A 27,103-nucleotide genomic window follows, 5' to 3' on the forward strand; every position below is an offset into this window, starting at 1 on the left:
TCTAATAACCTATAGATAAAATACCCATATCACACTTCTTACACGTCTAATCGTTTTCTAATTTGTGCTGTTGTTGTTCCTAATTGACCACTTATGTTGCAATGTCACCAACATTTCTGTGGGATAATAGAAAATACCATTGATTTTTTTCTCTCTCCCTGCAGCAAGCAAGTGATTTTGCTGTGTTTGATTCTCATTTGTGCACCAATCTCATGATATGCCTGGAGCATCTGGTGTCTCCTCAAATTGGAGGGAAAGTGGAAATGTAAGCCTATATCGGTTTTAAGGAGGGTAGATCACTATCACCTCAGGATTGACTGATCAGTGCAGATGAGTTTATGTTGTTAATGTCTGATTGGGCTGAAACAATTCCTTGGTTAGGGAAGTCAGTGTGATATGGATATTTTGTCCAAAGTAGCAGAATATGTCCTATCTGTAATAAACAAGTTGCACAATTTGAATGGCAATCAAACAGTTGAAGGTCATTTTTCTCTATCAAGGCAACTGGTGATTTGGCATAGGGCCTTCTGGAGTGAAAGGGCCATCTGGTGTTCCGTTCCTTGCATTTCCTGCGCCTTCGTACAGGTAGCTTTACCTGTCGTTCGAGTAGTCTGACAAAACAGTAGATTTTTTTTCTTCACAGTTTGCGTATTCATTCATGTCATTTGTAGGCTTACACAATGGAGGCTACTAGGCTATTGATAGCATTGCCCACTATTTATTTAGTAGTAAGCATCCTGGATAGTGTCTCTCAGTGGTGGCGGTCCTCATGAGAGCAAGTTTCATCATAGCGCTTGATGGTTTTTGCGACTGCACTTGAAGAAACTTTCAAAGTTCTAGACATTTTCCAGATTGACTGACCTTCATGTCTTAAAGTAATGATGGCCTGTTGTTTCTCTTTGCTTATTTGAGCTGTTCTTGACATAATATAGGACTATCTTCTGTATACCACCCCTACCTTGTCAGAACACAACTGATTGTCTCAAACGCATTAAGAAGGAAAGAAATTCCACAAACTAACTTTTACCAAGGCACACCTGTTAATTGAAATGCATTCCAGGTGACTACCTCATGAAGCTGGTTGAGAGAATGCCAAGAGTGTGCAAAGCTCTTTTTTGGTTACTACATGATTCCATATGTGTTATTTCATAGTTTTGATGTCTTCACTATTATTCTACAATGTATACTAGGTGTGTCCAAACTTTTGACTGGTACTGTATGATGAAGTCTTTATAAAATAATTGCCTCTACGTTTCTATGGTGGGATTTTGGCTATAGGCTACTTTGAAGCAAGGTAAGACATGCCTCATCATTTGAAGTAAAATGTCCAGGTTTCAAACAATTAAGGAAGAGGAAAAATATAGCCATGCTAAAGATAGGCCTAACTGTCTTCTGGTAGTTGGAAAGGCTTCCCCAAAAACCTTCTCAATTAAATGTTTACTAGCTACAAAGTAGCCTATGCCTACCTGGCAGAATGATATCATGATTATTTGCATCAATCCAGTGGCCATTTGTTTTGCAAACTCCATCTCATGTGCTCTACATAAACAACAGTGCTAGGTGCCTGCACAGTTAAATTAAAGGGTAAATACACACACACACAAATAAAGTGGTCTCCTGATGTGGTTTAAGCATTGTTGTGGACTTATAACGTCCAATTTAGTTGTTTTTCTATTAAAAAAGTGTGACTTTGAGAGCGAAAACCTTTTTCTTTTGTCTGGAAAGATCAGAAAGCTATGAATTTCTGACTCAGTTGACAGGCTCATTTATCTATTTCAATAGTAGGCTTACTATTAGCCTACTTGCACAGTACAGCTTGGGTTGGCCTGACTGAAAGACCAATATGGGATTTATAATTTTAGATCATTCAGAGTGTATGTCACTGTTTGTCATAGAATGTTTCACACCGGGTGCCTTTCCTTCGCCGTTTGGGAAATCTTTGACAAAATTTGAGTATACCCACTTCTCCAGGCACAACTACACCACTGGTGTCTCTGTCAACATGCAGATAGCCGATATATATATAGTCATACTACTCAACTAGGCCCTACAATATTTATTGTTAACCTAGCCAATCTTTAGAAAAGGGCAATTCCACAGTAACAGAATGATTCTGAGACTCAGATTTTTTTGTAGACTTTAAAACGTATGCCAGGGGCCTCCCGAGTGGCACAGCGGTCTAAGGCACTGCATCGCAGTGCTAGAGGCGTTACTACAGACCAGGGTTCATTCCCGGGCTGTGCCACAATCGGTCGTGGCCGGGAGTACCATAGGACGGCGCACAATTGGCCCAGCGTCGTCCGGGTTAGGGGAGGGTTTGGCCAGTGGGGCTTTATTTGGCTCATCGCACTCCAGTGACTCCTTGTGGCGCGCCAGGTGCCTGCAGGCTGACCCCGGTCGCCAGTTGAATGTTGTTTCCTCTGACACATTGGTGCGGCTGGCTTCCGGGTTAAGCTGGCGGGTGTTAAGAAGCGTGATTATGCGGGTCATGTTTCGGAGGACGCATGACTCCACCTTCGCCTCCTCTCTCGAGCCCGTTGGGCTGTTGCAGCGATGAGACAAGATCGAAAAAATTTGGGAGAAAAAGGGGGTAAAAAAAATAATTACAGAAAATGTATAAATATGTATGCCAAACAAAAAACAATGATTGCAAAATTAAACAAACCATACAACGCTATACATAATGACTACTTTTAACAATTTCCACATTTTTATTTTACAAAAACACATTTACTTGAAGAACAGTGCAGATGCAAAGTTTGGAAACAGAATGACAGCAGTTACAGCACAAACCATCATTCTGTTACCAAACGTTGCATCTGCACTGTTCTTCAAGTAAATGTGTTTTTGTCAAATATTCAGTGGAAATTGTTAAAAGTAGTCATTGTGCATAGAATTGTATGGTTGTTAAACTTTGCATTTATTGGTTTTTGTTTGACATACATTATAAATGGAAAAATCTGAGTCTTAGCATCATTCCGTTACCATGGAATTGCCTAGTAACTGAGACATAGGCCAAGCGTCGTCGTCGTTATTGTTGTTGTTGTTGTTGTTGCTGATGATGATTTTTCAGTGATGCATGCTTTCAGGGGTGGTGCAGTAGGCCTAGCATTTTAGTTGCAAATGCTTGCTCTTCAATCCCTTATAGAGAGTCTAGTTGAACAGCATGTTGAAGAAAACTCTCATGCGCAGCAGCCAGTCAATGTATTTTATGATCGCACCTCATGTATTGTAATAAAGGCACTGCTAAGGTTTTAATATTAGTTTCACGTGCACCACATAAGACATGAAGAATGAACCATCCTTGCTGGTCAGGAATATAAAACACTCTTCGTGCAAAGTTTGCCAAGTAGATAAAAAAAATATAACGTCAGATAGAACTTAGTAATTGTCAGTGGAACATATTGAGACAATGTTTTGTTGGTTTTTCCACAAGGTTTTCCCACTGTAGGCAATAAATAGCAGAAGGAGCACTTTGATGAGGTGTGAGGACATGCTTTCTCTCTGTAAACAGAGAAGAGGGAGTGTCTCTATCCTCATATATGTGATTGGGAACATCAATCAGGCTTGTGGCCAGATGAGTGTAGGGGCCATGCAGGCTTGTTGAGAGGCACAATAGGCAACCTTTGGACTGTGTGCGACAGCCCTACCCACTCTGGACCCCTGCCAGCTCCTCCAGGAATCTCTGGACACTAATCGAATGTGAATTCCCAGAACAGCTGTAATTCACCATCCCTGTTATGTGGTGGAGCTTATTATGAAAAAGATGTTTAGTGTAAATGGTAATAAATAAAAAAAAGAAGACAAATAAATGCAATTTACCCATCTACCCCTCCAACTCACGTTGTGTTCTGGTTTTTGTTTGTGCATTAGCACTTTTTGGACTTGGCAGTCCTCTGTGTTATGTGTTGTTCGTGATAATAAAGTGCTATGTTTATAGGGCATAAGAAATTATGGTGGTTGTTTGTTTGTCTTTTGTGTCCATTGCTTAATTAATCCGAAGGCGGAGTTGGCAACAGTAAATTCATATTCATGACCAATCAGGGCTGTTTATCACAGACCAAAACATCCATTAAAACAGTGTTGAAGCTCAGTCAAAATCAGATGTGAGATAGTAGTGCCTGAAACCTCCAGCCTGAAACCACCACTATTGAATGCCCATTACCCATTCTTAAGTAGGCAAGTTGGTGATGTCATGTTTGATGTAGGTACCACACACACACAGATTCTCATTAAACAAATCAGCTTTTTTTGTACATATTTGGTCTTCATTATACATATATACATTTGTTACCTTTTCACAAATCTTCTGCAAGAAGTAAGCTATACAACAGGCCATGTTCGTAATCGGCTCAATAATATTTTCTGGAGAGTCAATGTTGGGGGTAAGTTCCCTTTCTAGGAGGATACTGCTTATCTCAGACAATCCATAGTCCCCTACATCGCAGTGTGCTGCTGTACGTGTGCACACCACAATACGTCTAACATTTCTTAATTGGCAGCTACATGCCTTCAATGCCTTTTTCCACCACCAGCAGGTTTTTACAAGGGCACAGAAATACCCTCAGAATGTCACTGCATTTATTTAATAAAATCAGATTTATCTTCGGTCATTCTGATTCTGCACTGTGTGTGTTATGAGAAGGAACAATGGCCAGCTCGGTGTGAAGGCTATGATGAAGCCAGAGCATATGTTTGCATTGAGGGGGGTGGTGAAATGCAGAGTGGATAGATAATTTTGCTTGCTCTGGGGAGAGGCTGCACTCAGCAACAACAGAGCATGTCTGTGGCGAGGGAATAGCTGTCTTCTTCAGCCAGAGGATATTAATGGCAGGGATCTACTGTTCCATAAGAACAAGTCAAGCAAGAGCAGTCCATCTCCATCATTTTCAAATCCCCTGTTCTATCTTACTGTCGCTCATAAACACACAACTTTCAATACCTGAAGCTCTATTTCACTAATATATGTTGCTCAAGAACATGTGAGTTTACAGTGTGTTGTTACATACTTGCCAAATAAATAAAGCTGGTTTGTGATGTGCTGATTTTTCCCCTTATGTCTGTTTCTCTGCAGGGAAGATGAGAAGGAGTATGCACTGAAACAAATTGAAGGCACTGGAATATCGATGTCTGCTTGCAGGGAAATCGCTGTAAGTTAAGATACTGCTTAATGATGCTGTTTTGTCCTTTATTTAGTCCTTTCTCCTATCAATGTTTTCCTTTCTACTGTGCTTTCTGTCTCCTACGATACATTCTTATGTGTAGTCGCTTATTGGCTCTAGCCTCAGTTGATGCTATGTAAACGAGTAGGAACCTAAGAAGTGTTTTCTTTGATTGTAGAGTGTAACCCTGCACCGATGTGCTTCCAGGATTGGAATCTGCATGGTGCAGTGTTCCTAATGGCTGAAGCATAAGCAATAGAGACATCACCATGGCCATGTAAACATGATATATACCAGTACTCAAGTGCTTGGCAAGATACACACTGTAGGAGAACAATAAAGGTCTGCACATTTTATGGCTCCCACATATCTGCTGTATGGAGTTCAGGCCTCCAATGTGTTAAACAATACTGCAAATAGACAAACACACACAAGCAAGTGCCCTTGTGAATAGGCCATCCACCCAGCTGCTCTTTGCTTACACTCAGCTGTCACTTTTCATTTTTCACATGATCTTTAGGTTATTCCTAACCCAGTGTTAACCCTTTACACTCGTGGGAATTGGCCAATATGGATAGTTTTAAATTGAAATGTTTCTTAAAGAAGAAATATGAAAAGCATATGCATAACCATGGTAGCAATTTAAAGGGAACAGTTTGGAGATAATGGGAAAATTATAAGACCAAAGTTGAGGACACAACAGTTCACCTGACACAAGACTGAATCCAAACATTATCCTTGATTTTATGTGCATTTCACATTTATTGTACTTTTCGCCGCATTTGTTGATAACGAAATCTGAAAATACTCTGGATATATTCAGTAACATGATTAGACTATTCCTGGAAAATGTGGGGTAGGTGCAACATAAGACTATGGATTCCAACTCCCACGGACAACTTTATAACGGGGGTCTTCAACCTTTTCTTACCCAGGGACCCCCTCCCAGGCAAACTGGTGAACCATCATACATTAGCAAAAAAATACATCACATGTCTTATCTTATCATCAGGTGAATGATAATGGCAAGGAGAAGTAATCATCAACATTTTAAAATTAATAGATTTGGTAGATAGTTGCTCATTTTTTGGACCTCCCCACATTATAATTGGAAGAGAAAGTATGAAGTCTAACATAACATAGCCTACTAGCTAGAAAGTTAACTCCAAACACATTTTCACTAAGAGCAGCTGTTTAGTTGGTTACAAAAAGGTTAGTCATGGGTTGGCAAAGATGTATGTCCAAGTCAAGACAGCTTATCAGCAGCCAGTGGCACTTGCCTCACTGGTAGCCTATTCGCCGGTGCTTTTTCAAAGCCTATGTCAGATATTCCAGTGAGTTAAATTGGCTTCAATGACTGTAATTTGCTCAAAATTAGGAGTTGAGAAATAAAGTTGACATCATTAGAAAGAAGATATTCTCCTTTCTTCTACTGTGGGTATATACAGTGGGGAGAACAAGTATTTGATACACTGCCGATTTTGCAGGTTTTCCTACTTACAAAGCATGTATAGGTCTGTAATTTTTATCATAGGTACACTTCAACTGTGAGAGACGGAATCTAAAACAAAAATCCAGAAAATCACATTGTATGATTTTTAAGTAATTGATTTGCATTTTATTGCATGACATAAGTATTTGATCACCTACCAACCAGTAAGAATTCCGGCTCTCACAGACCTGTTCGTTTTTCTTTAAGAAGCCCTCCTGTTCTCCACTCATTACCTGTATTAACTGCACCTGTTTGAACTCGTTACCTGTATAAAAGACACCTGTCCACACACTCAATCAAACAGACTCCAACCTCTCCACAATGGCCAAGACCAGAGAGCTGTGTAAGGACATCAGGGATACAATTGTAGACCTGCACAAGGCTGGGATGGGCTACAGGACAATAGGCAAGCAGCTTGGTGAGAAGGCAACAACTGTTGACGCAATTATTAGAAAATGGAAGAAGTTCAAGATGACGGTCAATCACCCTCGGTCTGGGGCTCCATGCAAGATCTCACCTCGTGGGGCATCAATGATCATGAGGAAGGTGAGGGATCAGCCCAGAACTACATGGCAGGACCTGGTCAATGACCTGAAGAGAGCTGGGACCACAGTCTCAAAGAAAACCATTAGTAACACACTACGCCGTCATGGATTAAAATCCTGCAGCGCACGCAAGGTCCCCCTGCTCAAGCCAGCGCATGTCCCGTCTGAAGTTTGCCAATGACCATCTGGATGATCCAGAGGAGGAATGGGAGAAGGTCATGTGGTCTGATGAGACAAACATATAGCTTTTTGGTCTAAACTCCACTCGCCGTGTTTGGAGGAAGAAGAAGGATGAGTACAACCCCAAGAACACCATCCCAACCGTGAAGCATGGAGGTGGAAACATCATTCTTTGGGGATGGTTTTCTGCAAAGGGAACAGGACGACTGCACCGTATTGAGGGGAGGATGGATGGGGCCATGTATCGCGAGATCTTGGCCAACAACCTCCTTCCCTCAGTAAGAGCATTGAAGATGGGTCGTGGCTGTGTCTTCCATTATGACAACGACCTGAAACACACAGCCAGGGCAACTAAGGAGTGGCTCCGTAAGAAGCATCTCAAGGTCCTGGAGTGGCCTAGCCAGTCTCCAGACCTGAACCCAATAGAACATCTTTGGAGGGAGCTGAAAGTCTGTATTGCCCAGCGACAGCCCCGAAACCTGAAGGATCTGGAGAAGGTCTGTATGGAGGAGTGGGCCAAAATCCCTGCTGCAGTGTGTGCAAACCTGGTCAAGACCTACAGGAAACGTATGATCTCTGTAATTGCAAACAAAGGTTTCTGTACCAAATATTAAGTTCTGCTTTTCTGATGTATCAAATACTTATGTCATGCAATAAAATGCAAATTAATTACTTAAAAATCATCCAATGTGATTTTCTGGATTTTTGTTTTAGATTCCGTCTCTCACAGTTGAAGTGTACCTATGATAAAAATTACAGACCTCTACATGCTTTGTAAGTAGGAAAACCTGCAAATTCGGCAGTGTATCAAATACTTGTTCTCCCCACTGTAGTTCAAAATGTGTTTATTCTATTGTTGATAGCGATATAAAAAAAACATTGCAATTTCCACATGGACAAAAGTAATATCTTTGTAAGAATGCTGTTCATTGACTACAGCTCAGCATTCAACACCATAGTCCCCTCCAAACTCATCATCAGGCTCGGGACCCTGGGACTGAACACCTCCCTCTGCAACTGGATCCTGGACTTCCTGACGGGCCGCCCCCAGGCGGTGAGGATAGGCAACAACACATCCGCCACGCTAACCATCAACACGAGGGCCCCTCAGGGGTGTGTGCTTAGTCCCCTCCTGTACTCCCTGTTCACCCACGACTGCGTGGCCGCACACGACACCAACACCATCATCAAGTTTGCTGACGATACGACACTGGTAGGCCTGATCACCATCAACGAAGAGACAGCCTATAGGGAGGAGGTCAGAGACCTGGCAGTGTGGTGCCAGGACAACAACTGCTCCCTCAACATCAGCAAGACAAAGGAGCTGATCGTGGACTACAGGAAACAGAGGGGTGAGCACACCCCCATCCACATCGATGGGGCTGTAGTGGAGCGGGTCAAGAGCTTCAAATTCCTTAGTGTCCACATCACTAAGGAATTAACATGGTCCACACACACCCACACAGTTGTGAAAAGGGCACAACAGCGCCTCTTCCCCCTTAGGAGGCTGAAAAGATTTGGCATGGGCCCTCAGATCATCAAAAGGTTCTACAGCTGCACCATTGAGAGCATCTTGACTAGCTGCATCACCGCTTGGTACGGCAACAGAGGGTGGTGAATACGGCCCAGTACATCATTGGGGCCGAGCTCCCTGCCATCCAGGACCTCTATATCAGGCGGTGTCAGAGAAAGCCCAAAAAAATTGTCAAAGACTCCCGCCACCCAAGCCATAGACTGTTCTCTCTGCTACCGCACGGGAAGCAGGAGCAGTGCACCAAGTCTGGAACCAACAGGACCTTGAATAGCTTCTACCCCCAAGCCATAAGACTGCTAGGCAAGACTGCTAAATATCAAATGGCAACCCATACTACCTGCATTGACTACCTACACACTGGACTGTACCCACACACTCACACATACTTACACTCACACCACAACACAAACTGTATATACACACACACACACACTACATATGACCACACACACATAACATTCGCACACATGTATACTGAGGACACACACACACTTTCACACTCACCACATACAGTGAGGGAAAAAAGTATTTGATCCCCTGCTGATTTTGTATGTTTTCCCACTGACAAAGACATGATCAGTCTATAATTTTAATGGTAGGTTTATTTGAACAGTGAGAGACAGAATAACAACAACAAAAATCCAGATAAACGCATGTCAAAAATGTTATAAATTGATTTCCATTTTAATGAGGGAAATAAGTATTTGACCCCTCTGCAAAACATGACTTAGTACTTGGTGGCAAAACCCTTGTTGGCAATCACAGAGGTCAGACGTTTCTTGTAGTTGGCCACCAGGTTTGCACACATCTCAGGAGGGATTTTGTTCCACTCCTCTTTGCAGATCTTCTCCAAGTCATTAAGGTTTTGAGGCTGACGTTTGGCAACTCGAACCTTCAGCTCCCTCCACAGATTTTCTATGGGATTAAGGTCTGGAGACTGGCTTGGCCACTCCAGGACCTTAATGTGCTTCTTCTTGAGCCACTCCTTTGTTGCCTTGGCCGTGTGTTTTGGGTCATTGTCATGCTGGAATACCCATCCACGACCTATTTTCAATGCCCTGGCTGAGGGAAGGAGGTTTTCACCCAAGATTTGACGGTACATGGCCCCTCCATCTTCCCTTTGATGCGGTGAAGTTGTCCTGTCCCCTTAGCAGAAAAACACCCCCAAAGCATAATGTTTCCACCTCCATGTTTGACGGTGGGGATGGTGTTCTTGGGGTCATAGGCAGCATTCCTCCTCCTCCAAACACGGCGAGTTGAGTTGATGCCAAAGAGCTCGATTTTGGTCTCATCTGACCACAACACTTTCACCCAGTTCTCCTCTGAATCATTCAGATGTTCATTGGCAAACTTCAGACGGCCCTGTATATGTACTTTCTTGAGCAGGGGGACCTTGCGGGCGCTGCAGGATTTCAGTCCTTCACGGCGTAGTGTGTTACCAATTGTTTTCTTGGTGACTATGGTCCCAGCTGCCTTGGGATCATTGACAAGATCCTCCCGTGTAGTTCTGGGCTGATTCCTCACCGTTCTCATGATCATTGCAACTCCACGAGGTGAGATCTTGCATGGAGCCCCAGGCCGAGGGAGATTGACAGGTATTTTGTGTTTCTTCCATTTGCGAATAATCGCACCAACTGTTGTCACCTTCTCACCAAGCTGCTTGGCGATGGTCTTGTAGCCCATTCCAGCCTTGTGTAGGTCTACAATCTTGTCCCTGACATCCTTGAAAAGCTCTTTGGTCTTGGCCATGGTGGACAGTTTGGAATCTGATTGATTGATTGCTTCTGTGGACAGGTGTCTTTTATACAGGTAACAAGCTGAGATTAGGAGCACTCCCTTTAAGAGTGTGCTCCTAATCTCAGCTCGTTTTTATTTTTATTTTATTTCACCTTTATTTAACCAGGTAAGCCAGTTGAGAACAGGTTCTCATTTACAACTGCGACCTGGCCAAGATAAAGCAAAGTAGTGCAATAAAAACAACACAGAGTTACATATGGGGTAAAAAAAACATAAAGTCAGAAATACAACAGAAAATATATATACAGTGTGTGCAAATGTAGCAAGTTATGGAGGTAAGGCAATAAATAGGCTATAGTGCAGAATAATTACAATAGTATTAACACTGGAATGCTAGATGTGCAAGAGATGATGTGCAAATAGAGATACTGGGGTGCAAAAGAGCAAAATAAATAACAATATAGGGATGAGGTAGTTGGGTGGGCTAATTTCAGATGGGCTGTGTACAGGTGCAGTGATCGGTAAGGTGCTCTGACAACTGATGCTTAAAGTTATTGAGGGAGATAAGAGTCTCCAGCTTCAGAGATTTTTGCAATTCGTTCCAGTCATTGGCAGCAGAGAACTGGAAGGAATGGCGGCCAAAGGAGGTGTTGGCTTTGGGAATGACCAGTGAGATATACCTGCTGGAGCGCAGACTACGGGTGGGTGCTGCTATGGTGACCAATGAGCTAAGATAAGGCGGGGATTTGCCTAGCAGTGATTTATAGATGGCCTGGAGCCAGTGGGTTTGACGACGAACATGTAGTGAGGACCAGCCAACAAGAGCGTACAGGTCACAGTGGTGGGTAGTGTATGGGGCTTTGGAGACAAAACGGATGGCACTGTGATAGACTACATCCAATTTGCTGAGTAGAGTGTTGGAGGCTATTTTGTAAATGACATCGCCGAAGTCAAGGATCGGTAGGATAGTCAGTTTTACGAGGGCATGTTTGGCAGCATGAGTGAAGGAGGCTTTGTTGCGAAATAGGAAGCCGATTCTAGATTTAACTTTGGATTGGAGATTCTTTATGTGAGTCTGGAAGTTGAGTTTACAGTCTAACCAGACACCTAGATATTTGTAGTTGTCCACATACTCTAGGTCAGACCCTTCGAGAGTGGTGATTCTAGTCGGGTGGGCGGGTGCTAGCAGCGTTCGATTGAAAAGCATGCATTTAGTTTTACTAGTGTTTAAGAGCAGTTGAAGGCTACTGAAGGATTGTTGTATGGCATTGAAGCTCGTTTGGAGGTTTGTTAACACAGTGTCCAATGAAGGGCCAGATGTATACAAAATGGTGTCGTCTGCGTAGAGGTGGATCTGAGAGTCACCAGCAGCAAGAGCGACATCATTGATATACACGGAGAAAAGTGTCGGCCCAAGAATTGAACCCTGTGGCACCCCCATAGAGACTGCCATAGGTCCAGACAACAGGCCCTCCGATTTGACACACTGAACTCTATCTGAGAAGTAGTTGGTGAACCAGGCGAGGCAGTCATTTGAGAAACCAAGGCTATTTAGTCTGCCAATAAGAATGCGGTGGTTGACAGAGTCGAAAGCCTTGGCCAGGTCGATGAAGACGGCTGCACAGTACTGTCTATTATCAATCGTGGTTATAATATCGTTTAGGACCTTGAGCGTGGCTGAAGTGCACCCGTGACCAGCTCGGAAACCGGATTGCATAGCGGAGAAGGTACGGTGGTATTCGAAATGGTCGGTGATCTGTTTGTTAACTTGGCTTTCGAATACTTTCGAAAGGCAGGGCAGGATGGATATAGGTCTGTAGCAGTTTGGATCTAGAGTGTCACCCCCTTTGAAGAGGGGGATGACCGCGGCAGCTTTCCAATCTCTGGGGATCTCAGACGTTATGAAAGAGAGGTTGAACAGACTAGTAATAGGGGTTGCGACAATTTCGGCGGCTAGTTTTAGAAAGAAAGGGTCCAGATTGTCTAGCCCAGCTGATTTGTAGGGGTCCAGATTTTGCAGCGCTTTCAAAACATCAGCTGTCTGAATTTGTGTGAAGGAGAAGCGGGGGGGGCATGGGCAAGTTGCAGCAGAGGGTGCAGAGTTGGTGGCCGGGTTAGTGGTAGCCAGATGGAAAGCATGGCCAGCTGTAGCAAAATGCTTGTTGAAATTCTCGATTATTGTAGATTTATCGGTGGTGATAGTGTTTCCTAGCCTCAGTGCAGTGGGCAGCTGGGAGGAAGTGCTCTTATTCTCCATGGACTTTACAGTGTCCCAAAACTTTTTGGAGTTAGTGCTACAGGATGCAAATTTCTGTTTGAAAAAGTTAGCCTTTGCTTTCCTGACTGCTTGTGTATATTGGTTCCTAACTTCCCTGAAAAGTTGCATATCGCGGGGGCTATTTGATGCTAATGCTGTACGCCACAGGATGTTTTTGTGCTGGTCAAGGGCAGTCAAGTCTGAGGAGAACCAGGGGCTATATCGGTTCTTAGTTCTGTATTTTTTGAATGGGGCATGTTTATTTAAGATTGAGAGGAAATTACTTTTAAGGAACAACCAGGCATCCTCTACTGACGGAATGAGATCTATATCCATCCAGGATACCTGGGCCAGGTCAATTAGGAAGGCCTCCTCGCTAAAGTGTTTTAGGGAGCGTTTGACAGTGATGAGGGGTGGTCGTTTGACCGCAGACCCGTTACGGACGCAGGCAATAAGGCAGTGATCGCTGAGATCCTGGTTGAAGACAGCTGAGGTGTATTTAGAGGGTATGTTAGTCAGGATGATATCTATGAGGGTACCCATGTTTAAGGATTTAGGGTTGTACCTGGTAGGTTCGTTGATAATTTGCGTGAGGTTGAGGGCATCTAGCTTGGATTGTAGGATGGCTGGGGTATTAAGCATATCCCAATTTAGGTCACCAAGCAGTACAAACTCAGAGGATAAATGGGGGGCAATCAATTCACATATGGTGTCCAGGGCACAGCTGGGGGCTGAGGGGGGTCTGTAGCAAGCGGCAACAGTGAGAGACTTATTTCTGGAAAGGTGGATTTTTAGAAGTAGAAGCTCAAACTGTTTGGGCACAGACCTGGATAGTATGATAGAGCTCTGCAGGCTATCTCTACAGTAGATTGCAACTCCACCCCCTTTGGCAGTTCTATCTAGACGGAAAATGTTATAGTTGGGGATGGAAATTTCAGAATTTTTGGTGGCCTTCCTGAGCCAGGATTCAGACACTGCTAGAACATCAGGGTTGGCAGAGTGTGCTAACGCAGTGAATAACTCAAACTTAGGAAGTAGACTTCTGATATTTATGTGCAAGAAACCAAGACTTTTGCGATTACAGAAGTCATCAAATGATAGCTCCTGGGGAGTAGGAGTGATACTGGGGGCTACAGGCCCTGGGTTAGCCTCTACATCACCAGAGGAACAGAGGAGGACTAGAATAAGGATACGGCTAAAGGCTTTAAGAACTGGTCTTCTAGTGCGTTGGGTACATAGAATAAAGGGGGCAGATTTCCGGGTGTTATAGAAAAGATTCAGGGCATTATGTACAGACAAGGATATGGAAGGATATGAGTAAAGTGGAGGTAAACCTAAGCGTTGGGTAACAATGAAAGAGATAGATACCTCTAGTGCCTCTAGAGATACTATCTCGTTACCTGTATAAAAGACACCTGGGAGCCAGAAATCTTTCTGATTGAGAGGGGGTCAAATACTTATTTCCCTCATTAAAATGCAAATGAATTTATAACATTTTTGACATGCGTTTTTCTGGATTATTTTGTTGTTATTCTGTCTCTCACTGTTCAAATAAACCTACCATTAAAATTATAGACTGATCATTTCTTTGTCAGTGGGCAAACGTACAAAATCAGCAGGGGATCAAATACTTTTTTCCCTCACTGTACATACACATACATACACACACATATATATATACAGTGGGGAGAACAAGTATTTGATACACTGCCGATTTTGCAGGTTTTCCTACTTACAAAGCATGTAGAGTTCTGTAATTTTTATCATAGGTACACTTCAACTGTGAGAGACGGAATCTAAAACAAAAATCCAGAATATCACATTGTATGATTTTTAAGTAATTAATTTGCATTTTATTGCATGACATAAGTATTTGATACATCAGAAAAGCAGAACTTAATATTTGGTACAGAAACCTTTGTTTGCAATTACAGAGATCATACGTTTCCTGTAGGTCTTGACAAGGTTTGCACACACTGCAGCAGGGATTTTGGCCCACACCTCCATACAGACCTTCTCCAGATCCTTCAGGTTTCGGGGCTGTCGCTGGTCAATACGGACTTTCAGCTCCCTCCAAAGATTTCCTATTGGGTTCAGGTCTGGAGACTGGCTAGGCCACTCCAGGACCTTGAGATGCTTCTTACGGAGCCACTCCTTAGTTGCCCTGGCTGTGTGTTTCGGGTCGTTGTCATGCTGGAAGACCCAGCAACGACCCATCTTCAATGCTCTTACTGAGGGAAGGCCAAGATCTCGCGATACATGGCCCCATCCATCCTCCCCTCAATACGGTGCAGTCGTCCTGTCCCCTTTGCAGAAAAGCATCCCCAAAGAATGATGTTTCCACCTCCATGCTTCACGGTTGGGATGGTGTTCTTGGGGTTGTACTCATCCTTCTTCTTTCTCCAAACACGGCGAGTGGAGTTTAGACCAAAAAGCTATATTTTTGTCTCATCAGACCACATGACCGTCTCCCATTCCTCCTCTGGATCATCCAGATGGTCATTGGCAAACTTCAGACAGCCTGGACATGCGCTGGCTTGAGCAGGGGGACCTTGCGTGCGCTGCAGGATTTTAATCCATGACGGCGTAGTATGTTACTAATGGTTTTCTTTGAGACTGTGGTCCCAGCTCTCTTCAGGTCATTGACCAGGTCCTGCCGTGTAGTTCTGGGCTGATCCCTCACCTTCCTCATGATCATTGATGCCCCACTAGGTGAGTTCTTGCATGGAGCCCCAGACCGAGGGTGATTGACCGTCATCTTGAACTTCTTCCATTTTCTAATAATTGCGCCAACAGTTGTTGCCTTCTCACCAAGCTGCTTGCCTATTGTCCTATAGCCCATCCCAGCCTTGTGCAGGTCTACAATTGTATCCCTGATGTCCTTACACAGCTCTCTGGTCTTGGCCATTGTGGAGAGGTTGGAGTCTGTTTAATTGAGTGTGTGGATAGGTGTTTTTTATACAGGTAACGAGTTCAAACAGGTGCAGTTAATACAGGTAATGAGTGGAGAACAGGAGGGCTTCTTAAAGAAAAACGAACAGGTCTGTGAGAGCCGGAATTCTTACTGGTTGGTAGGTGATCAAATACTTATGTCATGCAATAAAATGGAAATTAATTACTTAAAAATCATACAATGTGATATTCTGGATTTTTGTTTTAGATTCCGTCTCTCACAGTTGAAGTGTACCTATGATAAAAATTACAGACCTCTACATGCTTTGTAAGTAGAAAACCTGCAAAATTGGCAGTGTACCAAATACTTGTTCTCCCCACTGTATTTGTATTGATTGATTGATTGATTGATTGATCAATATGTGTTATCCTCTCCAGGGCCTGTCCATGAGACAGTCTATGATTTCTGGAGGATGGTCTGGCAAGAGCAGTCTGCCTGTATCGTCATGGTCACCAACCACTGTGTGTGTGTATATATATATATATATATATATATATATATATATATATATATATATATATATATATACATACATACATACATACATACATACATACATACATACATACATACATACATACATATCCTTTAAAAATATATATATTTCCCTTTTACTTTCCAACCCCACCATCCCCTCCCTAATTGGAGTAAACTAGTGAACAACAATATATTTAGTTTGTTTTTACTCCTGAACTTCCTCCGATCATTTTCATGATGTCCATCTGGTATGCTTCTATATGCCATATCTTTCTAACTGTGCTCTTTCACAAAAGCTCACAATATATAACATATATACTTATTATGGACACAGCATGTCTTACACTAGTTACAGTGGGGAAAAAATGTATTTAGTCAGCCACCAATTGTGCAAGTTCTCCCACTTAAAAAGATGAGAGAGGCCTGTAATTTTCATCATAGGTACACGTCAACTATGACAGACAAATTGAGAAAAGAAATTCAGAAAATCACATTGTAGGATTTTTAATGAATTTATTTGCAAATTATGGTGGAAAATAAGTATTTGGTCACCTACAAACATGCAAGATTTCTGGCTCTCACAGACCTGTAACTTCTTCTTTAAGAGGCTCCTCTGTCCTCCACTCGTTACCTGTATTAATGGCACCTGTTTGAACTTGTTATCAGTATAAAAGACACCTGTCCACAACCTCAAACAGTCACACTCCAAACTCCACTATGGCCAAGACCAAAGAGCTGTCAAAGGACACCAGAAACAAAATTGTAGACCTGCACCAGGCTGGGAAGACTGAATCTGCATTAGGTAAGCAGCTTGGTTTGAAGAATTCAACTGTGGGAGCAATTATTAGGAAATGGAAGACATACAAGACCACTGATAATCTCCCTCGATCTGGGGCTCCACGCAAGATCTCACCCTGTGGGGTCAAAATGATCACAAGAACGGGGAACAAAAATCCCAGAACCACACGGGGGGACCTAGTGAATGACCTGCAGAGAGCTGGGACCAAAGTAACAAAGCCTACCATCAGTAACACACTACACCGCCAGGGACTCAAATCCTGAAGTGCCAGACGTGTCCCCCTGCTTAAGCCTGAAGTTTGCTAGAGTACATTTGGATGATCCAGAAGAGGATTGGGAGAATGTCATATGGTCAGATGAAACCAAAATATAACTTTTTGGTAAAAACTCAACTCGTCGTGTTTGGAGGACAAAGAATGCTGAGTTGCATCCAAAGAACACCATACCTACTGTGAAGCATGGGGGTGGAAACATCATGCTTTGGGGCTGTTTTTCTGCAAAGGGACCAGGACGACTGATCCGTGTAAAGGAAAGAATGAATGGGGCCATGTATCGTGAGATTTTGAGTGAAAACCTCCTTCCATCAGCAAGTGCGGATGTGGCAGGGCTTGAAAACTATTACAGACTACAAAGGGAAGCACAGCCGCGAGCTGCCCAGTGACACAAGCCTACCAGACGAGCTAAACCACTTCTATGCTCGCTTCGAGGCAAGCAACACTGAAGCATGCATGAGAGCACCAGCTGTTCCGGATGACTATGTGATCACGCTCTCCGTAGCCGATGTGAGTAAGACTTTTAAGCAGGTCAACATTCACAAGGCCGCAGGGCCAGACGGATTACCAGGACGTGTACTCCGAGCATGTGCTGACCAACTGGCAAGTGTCTTCACTGACATTTTCAACATGTCCCTGACTGAGTCTGTAATACCAACATGTTTCAAGCAGACCACCATAGTCCCCGTGCCCAAGAACTCTAAGATAACCTGCCTAAATGACTACCGACCCGTAGCACTGACGTCTGTAGCCATGAAGTGCTTTGAAAGACTGGTCATGGCTCACATCAACAGCATAATCCCAGAAACCCTAGACCCACTCCAATTTGCATACCGCCCCAACAGATCCACAGATGATGCAATCTCTATCGCACTCCACACTGCCCTTTCCCACCTGGACAAGAGGAACACCTACGTGAGAATGCTATTCATTGACTACAGCTCAGCATTCAACACCATAGTGCCCTCTAAGCTCATCACTAAGCTAAGGATCCTGGGACTAAACACCTCCCTCTGCAACTGGATCCTGGACTTCCTGACGGGCCGCCCCCAGGTGGTAAGGGTAGGTAACAACACATCTGCCACACTGATCCTCAACACGGGGGCCCCTCAGGGGTGCGTGCTCAGTCCCCTCCTGTACTCTCTGTTCACCCATGACTGCATGGCCAGGCACGACTCCAACACCATCATTAAGTTTGCCGACGACACAACAGTGGTAGGCCTGATCACCGACAACGATGAGACAGCCTATAGGGAGGAGGTCAGAGATCTGGCCGTGTGGTGCCAGGACAACAACCTCTCCCTCAACGTGACCAAGACAAAGGAGATGATTGTGGACTACAGGAAAAAAAAGAGGACTGAGCACGCCCCCATTCTCAACGACGGGGCTGTAGTGGAACAGGTTGAGAGCTTCAAGTTCCTTGGTGTCCACATCACCAACGAACTATCATGGTCCAAACACACCAAGACAGTCGTGAAGAGGGCACGACAAAGCCTATTCCCCCTCAGGAGACTAAAAAGATTTGGCATGGGTCCTCAGATCCTCAAAAAATTCTACAGCTGCACCATCGAGAGCATCCTGACTGGTTGCATCACCGCCTGGTATGGCAACTGCTTGGCCTCTGACCGCAAGGCACTACAGAGGGTAGTGCGTACGGCCCAGTACATCACTGGGGCAAAGCTTCCTGCCATCCAGGACCTCTATACCAGGCGGTGTCAGAGGAAGGCCCTCAAAATTGTCAAAGACTCCAGCCACCCTAGTCATAGACTGTTCTCTCTGCTACCGCACGGCAAGCGGTACCGGAGTGCCAAGTCTAGGTCCAAAAGACTTCTCATCAGCTTCTACCCCCAAGCCATAAGACTCCTGAACAGCTAATCATGGCTACCCGGACTATTTGCACTGCCCCCCCACCCCATCCTTTTTACGCTGCTGCTACTCTGTTAAGTATTTATGCATAGTCACTTTAACTCTACCCACATGTACATATTACCTCAACTACCTCAACTAGCCGGTGCCCCCGCACATTGACTCTGCAACGGTACCCCCCTGTATATATAGCCTCCCTACTGTCACTTTATTTTACTTCTGCTCTTTTATTTTTTTTTCTCAACACTTTTTGTTGTTGTTGTTTTATTCTTACTTTTTTGTTTAAAATAAATGCACTGTTGGTTAAGGGCTGTAAGTAAGCATTTCACTGTAATGTCTGCACCTGTTGTATTCGGCGCATGTGACCAATAAAATTTGATTTGATTTGATTTGAAGTGCATTGAAGATGAAACGTGGCTGGGTCTTTCAGCATGACAATGATCCCAAACACACCGCCCGGGCAACGAAGGAGTGGCTTCGTAAGAAGCATTTCACGGTCCTGGAGTGGCCTAGCCAGTCTCCAGATCTCAACCCCATAGAAAATCTTTGGAGGGAGTTGAAAGTCCGTGTTGCCCAGCGACAGCCCCAAAACATCACTGCTCTAGAGGAGATCTGCATGGAGGAATGGGCCAAAATACCAGCAACAGTGTGTGAAAACCTTGTGAAGACTTACAGAAAACGTTTGACCTGTGTCATTGCCAACAAAGGGTATATAACAAAGTATTGAGGAACTTTTGTTATTGACCAAATACTTATTTTCCACCATAATTTGCAAATAAATTCATAAAAAATCCTACAATGTGATTTTCTGGATTTTTTTTCTCATTTTGTCTGTCATAGTTGACGTGTACCTATGATGAAAATTACAGGCCTCTCTCATCTTTTTAAGTGGGAGAACTTGCACAATTGGTGGCTGACTAAATACTTTTTTTCCCCACTGTATCTTGTTGTTATTAGTTGTTGTTATTAGTCCCATCCTTCAGCTCTATTCAACACCTCCCATCTATCTCTTAACACCATCCATATTGGATTTCTATTTGCCATATATTTTTCAATTGTACTGTGATGTTTTACAAATGTTCTGAACCTTTCTATTCTCATAGTTTCTACAGTTTGTGAATTGAAAATAAACATATTTGCTAAAAGTATTATTATATTATTGATCGATTGACTATGACTTTTCAGATCACCCAGTAGTGCTATCTGCAGGGTCAGCTCCATGCAAATATTGCAATCCTTCAGCCATTCCTGGACCTGTGTCCAGAAACAAGCTACAAATGGACAGTACCAAAACAAATTATCTAATGATTCTGTCTCTTCACAGCCAAATCTGCAGAGCTGGGAAGATTGTATCCCCCATACAAATAACATTATATTGGTAGTGAATTTTATATAATAATTTAAATTGAAAAATTCAAAGTTTTGAATCCGGCGTCGTTTTGCATATCAGTTCATAAACACTATGCCATGGAATCGGTACGTCAAAAATCTCTTCCCAACTATTTTGCAGTCTATATGGGACGGCTGTCAATCTTTTGGTCCTTAAATGAAACTGGTAAACTTTTTTATTTATCACAATTTTCTTTAACCAATTATGTTATTTAATGCAAGGCCGACAGACAAGTTCCTTACTTTTTCCTCCTTCCACTTTCCTCTTCCATTTTTGTGGTAATGCTGCAATTATTTGGTTGTAATTTTGGTTAGAGCAGACATTTTTTTGTTAGCTGCATGTCTGACATAACTCCACCATTCCTACCGATAATATCATTTACGAAGATTACACCTTTTTTAAACATTTTCTCAAAAAAGAACGGTTTTTTATCAATTAGTATATTTGAGTTTAACCACAATATTTGTTGCAATATTTGTTCTGTCATTTCTGGAGGATTAAATTGAAATTGCAACCAACTTTCTATGGCTTGTTTTAGAAATAGTGATATTTGGGAGATTATTTCCTTTTCAAATACTTGAAAGTGAGGGGTTGTAATCTGAATAAAGGGAAAAAGTCCCTTCTTGAACATTGGGTGAGACAATCTTACTAGTTTGCTAGAGAACCAGTTCGGATTTAAGTATAATTTTTGTATGACTGAAGCTTTTAGTGATAGGTCTAATGCTTTAATATTTAATAATTTCTGTCCTCCTAATTCATATTCATTATATAAATAGGCCTGTTTAATTTTGTCTGGCTTGCCGTTCCAAATAAAATGGAATATTTTTTTCTCATATAATTTAGAAAACTGTTCGCTAGGCATAGGCAAGACCATAAGCAAAAAGGTAAACTGGGATAATACTAAAGAGTTAATCAGGGTGATTTTTTTCCACAAATTGACAGGTATTTACCTTTCCATGGTAGCAAGATCTTATCTATTTTTGCTAACTCTGCTAACTATTTTTGCTAACGTCGTCCTCACCAGGGTCTTGACCTGACTGCATACTCCATTAGAAAACAGTGGATTACGAGGTGCAATTTGACAGGCATCACATAGAATGACGTTTTTTACAAAAAATATGGATTTCAGCACCCAAAGAAAAGAACGGAGTTACACAAGACAAACATATCTACAAGGTAAGCATTAAAGAAAGTACCGACTGATAGTGACTCGATGCGTTGGCGGTACTCTCAGCTCAACTCAACTCCGTAGACATGTATAGGTGGATGGAGTTGAGTTTACTCAGCTAGTTTCCTGATAAACCTGGCCATTATGTTATTCTACTATCTGATCTCACACTCCTACCCCTGGAAGCTGATGATAGCACATGATAACATTCATGTTCTCAAAGAACTAGATGGGTCTAGTCAGGTGAGGGAACCCCAGAAGGTGGACCATAGCCCCCAAGGGCCAGGTGAAGGGAACAGCCAGGGCAGGGGGGAAGGGTGAAGGGGGCCTACAGGTCAGGCTGTCAAGGCAAGGCGTCAGTCAGAGGGGCCAGAGCTCAGATGTGGAATACAGGTGAAGCCGGATGTGAGCAGTGCAACAGGAGGCTCCCATCATAAGACCAAAACCTATTGAGGGTCGAACAGCTGAAGTTAAGAGCCACAAGAAATTGATTTTGCTCAAAGTCTCTCAGACCAGCTTTGCTTAAACAGAACAATAGACTCTTTGTGTCACCAACAACCCCCCACCCCCCATAAACTCTAACTGTGCTAGAGTTTAACGTTTGGCATGCAACATTCATGACTGACTTGAGGGAGGTTTTGCTGCCATGTGTTATCGGTTTTGTGCATTCAAATGGCTTGAGGATCTTTTTTGCTTTTTCGTGTTTGCTTTTTCCCTTCAGAAGTTGTGCAAAAATCATTATGTGCAATTCAGTTTCAGAACTGAATGTACTGTACCTTTTGAAATTGATCAATCTTTGGAATTAATTTATTCAGGCTTTTGCATAATGTGTTGGGTAATGTTTCCTCACCTGTAGTCGTTTTGGGGTAATGTGTCTGACATGAAACCAGATTACATGCATGTTCATTGTATTGAATTAGGTAGGGTCCTGCAACTCATCTGGATCAAAGGATCCACATGTAACCACTGCACTGTGCACTGCCATTGAGCTGGTTGCTGAAAGAGAGCTTAAAGCAGCTGGTTGCCTAATGTATCCTAGACCAGTCAGGGAGGATTGAAGTTGAACCTTGCTCACCCCTTAAACCCCTGTGACACAGGAGACCATGTTTAGATAAAAGTCCTCAGAAAGTTAACTGACCTGTGGAGGCCTGTACTAAATGAAGGCCTCAGAGTGTTGTGAGCCTTCCTAAAGAAGGAATGCTCACTTTCACTCAGGGAGTTTATAATTTTTACATTTTAGTAATTTATCTTATCCAGAGCGACTGCATACATTTTCCGTACTGGTCCCCCAAGGGAATCAAACCCACAACCCTGGCGTTGCAAGCGCCGTGCTCTACCAACTAAGCCACATGTGACCTTTATCCATGTCTATGTGGTTGATGGGGTTTCTCAGTGAGTTCTCAGGCCTTTTTCACTCACAACTTTTACTAGATACAGTGGTAGCATTGTATTAAACATATCTTTAGATGTGTCATTCTCTGTTCTCTCTCAAACTCAGTCAGTGTTGGAAGATTCTCAGAATCAGGAGTGAATCCTCCAACCAGGCTTTCTTGAAAACCAGGGAATTTATTGAAAGTTCTCAGAATTTTGCAACCCTAAGGCAGAGTCAAATCAAATCAAATGTTATTAGTCAAATGCTTCGTAAACAACTGGTGTGGACAAACGGTGAAATGCTTACTTACGTGCCCTTACCAACAATGAAGAGAGAAAGAAAATAGAGAAATAATAGAAAAATAAAACACGTAATAATAGATAAACAATGAGTAATGATAACTTGGCTATATACCAGGGGTACCAGTACCAAGTCGATGTGCAGGGGGGGGGGGGGGGTACGAGGTAAAAATACAATATAAAATTATAAGAAATAAAAGTAACAAATAATGAAAGAGCAGCAGTAAAAAACAATAGCGAGGCTATAGAAGCTGTTTGGGGGTAGAAGCTGTTTAGAAGCTGTCCGGTACCGCTTGCCGTGCGGTAGCAGAGAGAACAGTCTATGACTAGGGTGGCTGGAGTCTTTGACAATTTTGAGGGCCTTCCTCTGACACCGCCTGGTATAGAGGTCCTGGATAGCAGGAAGCTTGGCCCCAGTGATGTACTGGGCCGTACGCACTACCCTCTGAAGTGCCTTGCGGTCGGAGGCCAAGCAGTTGCCATACCAGGCGTTGATGCAACCAGTCAGGATGCTCTCGACGGTGCAGCTGTATAATTTTTTGAGGATCTGAGGACCCATGCCGAATCTTTTCAGTCTCCTGAGGGGGAATAGGCTTTGTCGTGCCCTCTTCATGACTGTCTTGGTGTGTTTGGACCATGATAGTTCGTTGGTGATGTGGACACCAAGGAACTTGAAGCTCTCAACCTGTTCCACTACAGCCCCGTCGATGAGAATGGGGGCGTGCTCAGTCCTCTTTTTTTTCCTGTAGTCCACAATCATCTCCTTTGTCTTGGTCACGTTGAGGGAGAGGTTGTTATCCTGGCACCACCAGGTCTCTGACCTCCTCCCTATACGCTGTCTCATCGTTGTCGGTGATCAGGCCTACCACTGTTGTGTCGTCGGCAAACTTAATGATGGTGTTGGAGTCGTGCCTGGCCATGCAGTGATGGGTGAACAGGGAGTACAGGAGGGGACTGAGCACGCACCCCTGAGGGGCCCCCGTGTTGAGGATCAGTGTGGCAGATGTGTTGTTACCTACCCTTACCACCTGGGGGCGGCCCGTCAGGAAGTCCAGGATCCAGTTGCAGAGGGAGGTGTTTAGTCCCAGGATCCTTAGCTTAGTGATGAGCTTTGAGGGCACTATGGTGTTGAATGCTGAGCTGTAGTCAATGAATAGCATTCTCACGTAGGTGTTCCTCTTGTCCAGGTGGGAAAGTGCAGTGTGGATTGCAATAGAGATTGCATCATCTGTGGATCTGTTGGAGCGGTATGCAAATTGGAGTGGGTCTAGGGTTTCTGGGATAATGCTGTTGATGTGAGCCATGACCAGCCTTTCAAAGCACTTCATGGCTACAGACGTCAGTGCTACGGGTCGGTAGTCATTTAGGCAGGTTATCTTAGTGTCCTTGGGCACGGGGACTATGGTGGTCTGCTTGAAACATGTTGGTATTACAGACTCAGTCAGGGACATGTTGAAAATGTCAGTGAAGACACTTGCCAGTTGGTCAGCACATGCTCGGAGTACACGTCCTGGTAATCCGTCTGGCCCTGCGGCCTTGTGAATGTTGACCTGCTTAAAAGTCTTACTCACATCGGCTACGGAGAGCGTGATCACATAGTCATCCGGAACAGCTGGTGCTCTCAAGCATGCTTCAGTGTTGCTTGCCTCGAAGCGAGCATAGAAGTGGTTTAGCTCGTCTGGTAGGCTTGTGTCACTGGGAAGCTCGGAGCTGTGCTTCCCTTTGTAGTCTGTAATAGTTTTCAAGCCCTGCCACATCCGACGAGCATCAGAGCCGGTGTAGTACGATTCAATCTTAGTCCTGTATTGACTCTTTGCCTGTTTGATGGTTCGTCGGAGGGCATAGCGGGATTTCTTATAAGCGTCCGGGTTAGAGTCCCGCTCCTTGAAAGCGGCAGCTCTACCCTTTAGCTCAGTTCGGATGTTTCCTGTAATCCATGGCTTCTGGTTGGGGTATGTACGTACGGTCACTGTGGGGACGACATCATCGATGCACTTATTGATGAAGCCAGTGACTGATGTGGTGTACTCCTCAATGCTATCTGAAGAATCCCGGAACATGTTCCAATCTGTGCTAGCAAAACAGTCCTGTAGCTTAGCATCTGCGTCATCTGACCACTTTTTTATTAACCGAGTCACTGGTGCTTCCTGCTTTAGTTTTTGCTTATAAGCAGGAATCAGGAGGATAGAGTTATGGTCAGATTTGCCAAATGGAGGGAGAGCTTTGTATGCGTCTCTGTGTGTGGAGTAAAGGTGGTCTAGAGTTTTTTTTCCTCTGGTTGCACATTTAACATGCTGGTAGAAATGAGGTAGAACGGATGTAAGTTTCCCTGCATTAAAGTCCCCGGCCACTAGGAGCGCTGCCTCTGGATGAGCGTTTTCCAGCTCAGTGCGGATGTTGCCTGTAATCCATGGCTTCTGGTTGGGGTATGGACGTACAGTGACTGTGGGGACGACGTCATCGATGCACTTACTGATGAAGCAGTGACTGATGTGGTGTACTCCTCAATGCCATCGGAAGAATCCCAGAACATATTCCAGTCTGTGCTAGCGAACCGTCCTGTAGCTTAGCATCTGCTTCATCTGACCACTTTTTTATTGACCGAGTCACTGGTGCTTCCTGCTTTAGTTTTTGCTTGTAAGCAGGAATCTGGAGGATACAATTATGGTTTGATTTGCCAAATGGAGGGCGAGGGAGAGCTTTGTACACGTCTCTGTGTGTGGAGTAAAGGTGGTCTAGAGTTTTTTTTCCTCTGGCTGCACATTTAACATGCTGGTAGAAATGAGGTAAAACGGATATAAGTTTCCCTGCATTAAAGTCCCTGGCCACTAGGAGCGCTGCCTCTGGATTAGCGTTTTCCTGTTTGCTTATGGCCTTAAACAGTTCATTGAGTGCGGTCTTTGTGCCAGCATCGGTTTGTGGTGGTAAATAGACAGCTATGAAGAATAAAGATGAAAACTCTCTTGGTAGATAGTGTGGTCTACAGCTTATCATGAGATACTCTACCTCAGGCGAGCAAAACCTTGAGACTTCCTTAGATATCGTGCACCAGCTGTTGTTTACAAATATAAATAGACTGCCACCCCTTGTTTTACCAGAGGCTGCTGTTCTATCCTGCCGATAGAGTGTATAACCCGCCAGCTGTATGTTATTCATGTCTTCATTCAGCCACGACATGTCTTCATTCAGCCACGACTCAGTTTTGAATGTCCCGTTGGTAGGATCAACGTGCTTGTAGTTCATCCACTTTATTATCAAGCGATTGTAAATTGGGCAATAGTATCGATGGCAAAGACAGATTAGCCACTCGTTGCCGGCTCCTTACCAGGCACGCCGATCTCCTTCTGCGATATCTCCTTTTCTTTCTACTGCGATTGACGGGGATGAGAGCCCTGTCGGGTGTCTGGAGCAAATCCCTCTCTTCCGACTCATTAAAGAAAAATTATTCGTCCAGTTCAAGGTGAGTAATCTCTGTTCTGATGTCCTGTAGCAGCAATATTATGTACAAAATAAGTTATAAACAATGCGAAAAAACACACAAAATAGCACGGTTGGTTAAGAGTCCATAAAATGGCAGCCATCCCCTCCGGCGCCATTAGCC

The 27,103-nt window shown here is 43.7% G+C and overlaps 1 protein-coding gene across 1 annotated transcript in view; it reads left to right on the top strand.

Moving 5' to 3' along the window:
- LOC311108598 (cyclin-dependent kinase 19-like) overlaps positions 1-27,103 on the top strand; it is an 88,648-nt gene that overhangs the window by 693 nt on the left and 60,852 nt on the right. The window contains exon 2 of the mRNA XM_084151256.1: positions 5,075-5,150. Coding sequence (XP_084007382.1) covers positions 5,075-5,150 — 76 coding nt within the window. The remainder of the gene's footprint in view (positions 1-5,074; positions 5,151-27,103) is intronic.

Source organism: Coregonus lavaretus (genome assembly GCF_964263955.1).
Source record: "Coregonus lavaretus genome assembly, chromosome: 33".
NCBI lineage: Eukaryota > Metazoa > Chordata > Actinopteri > Salmoniformes > Salmonidae > Coregonus > Coregonus lavaretus.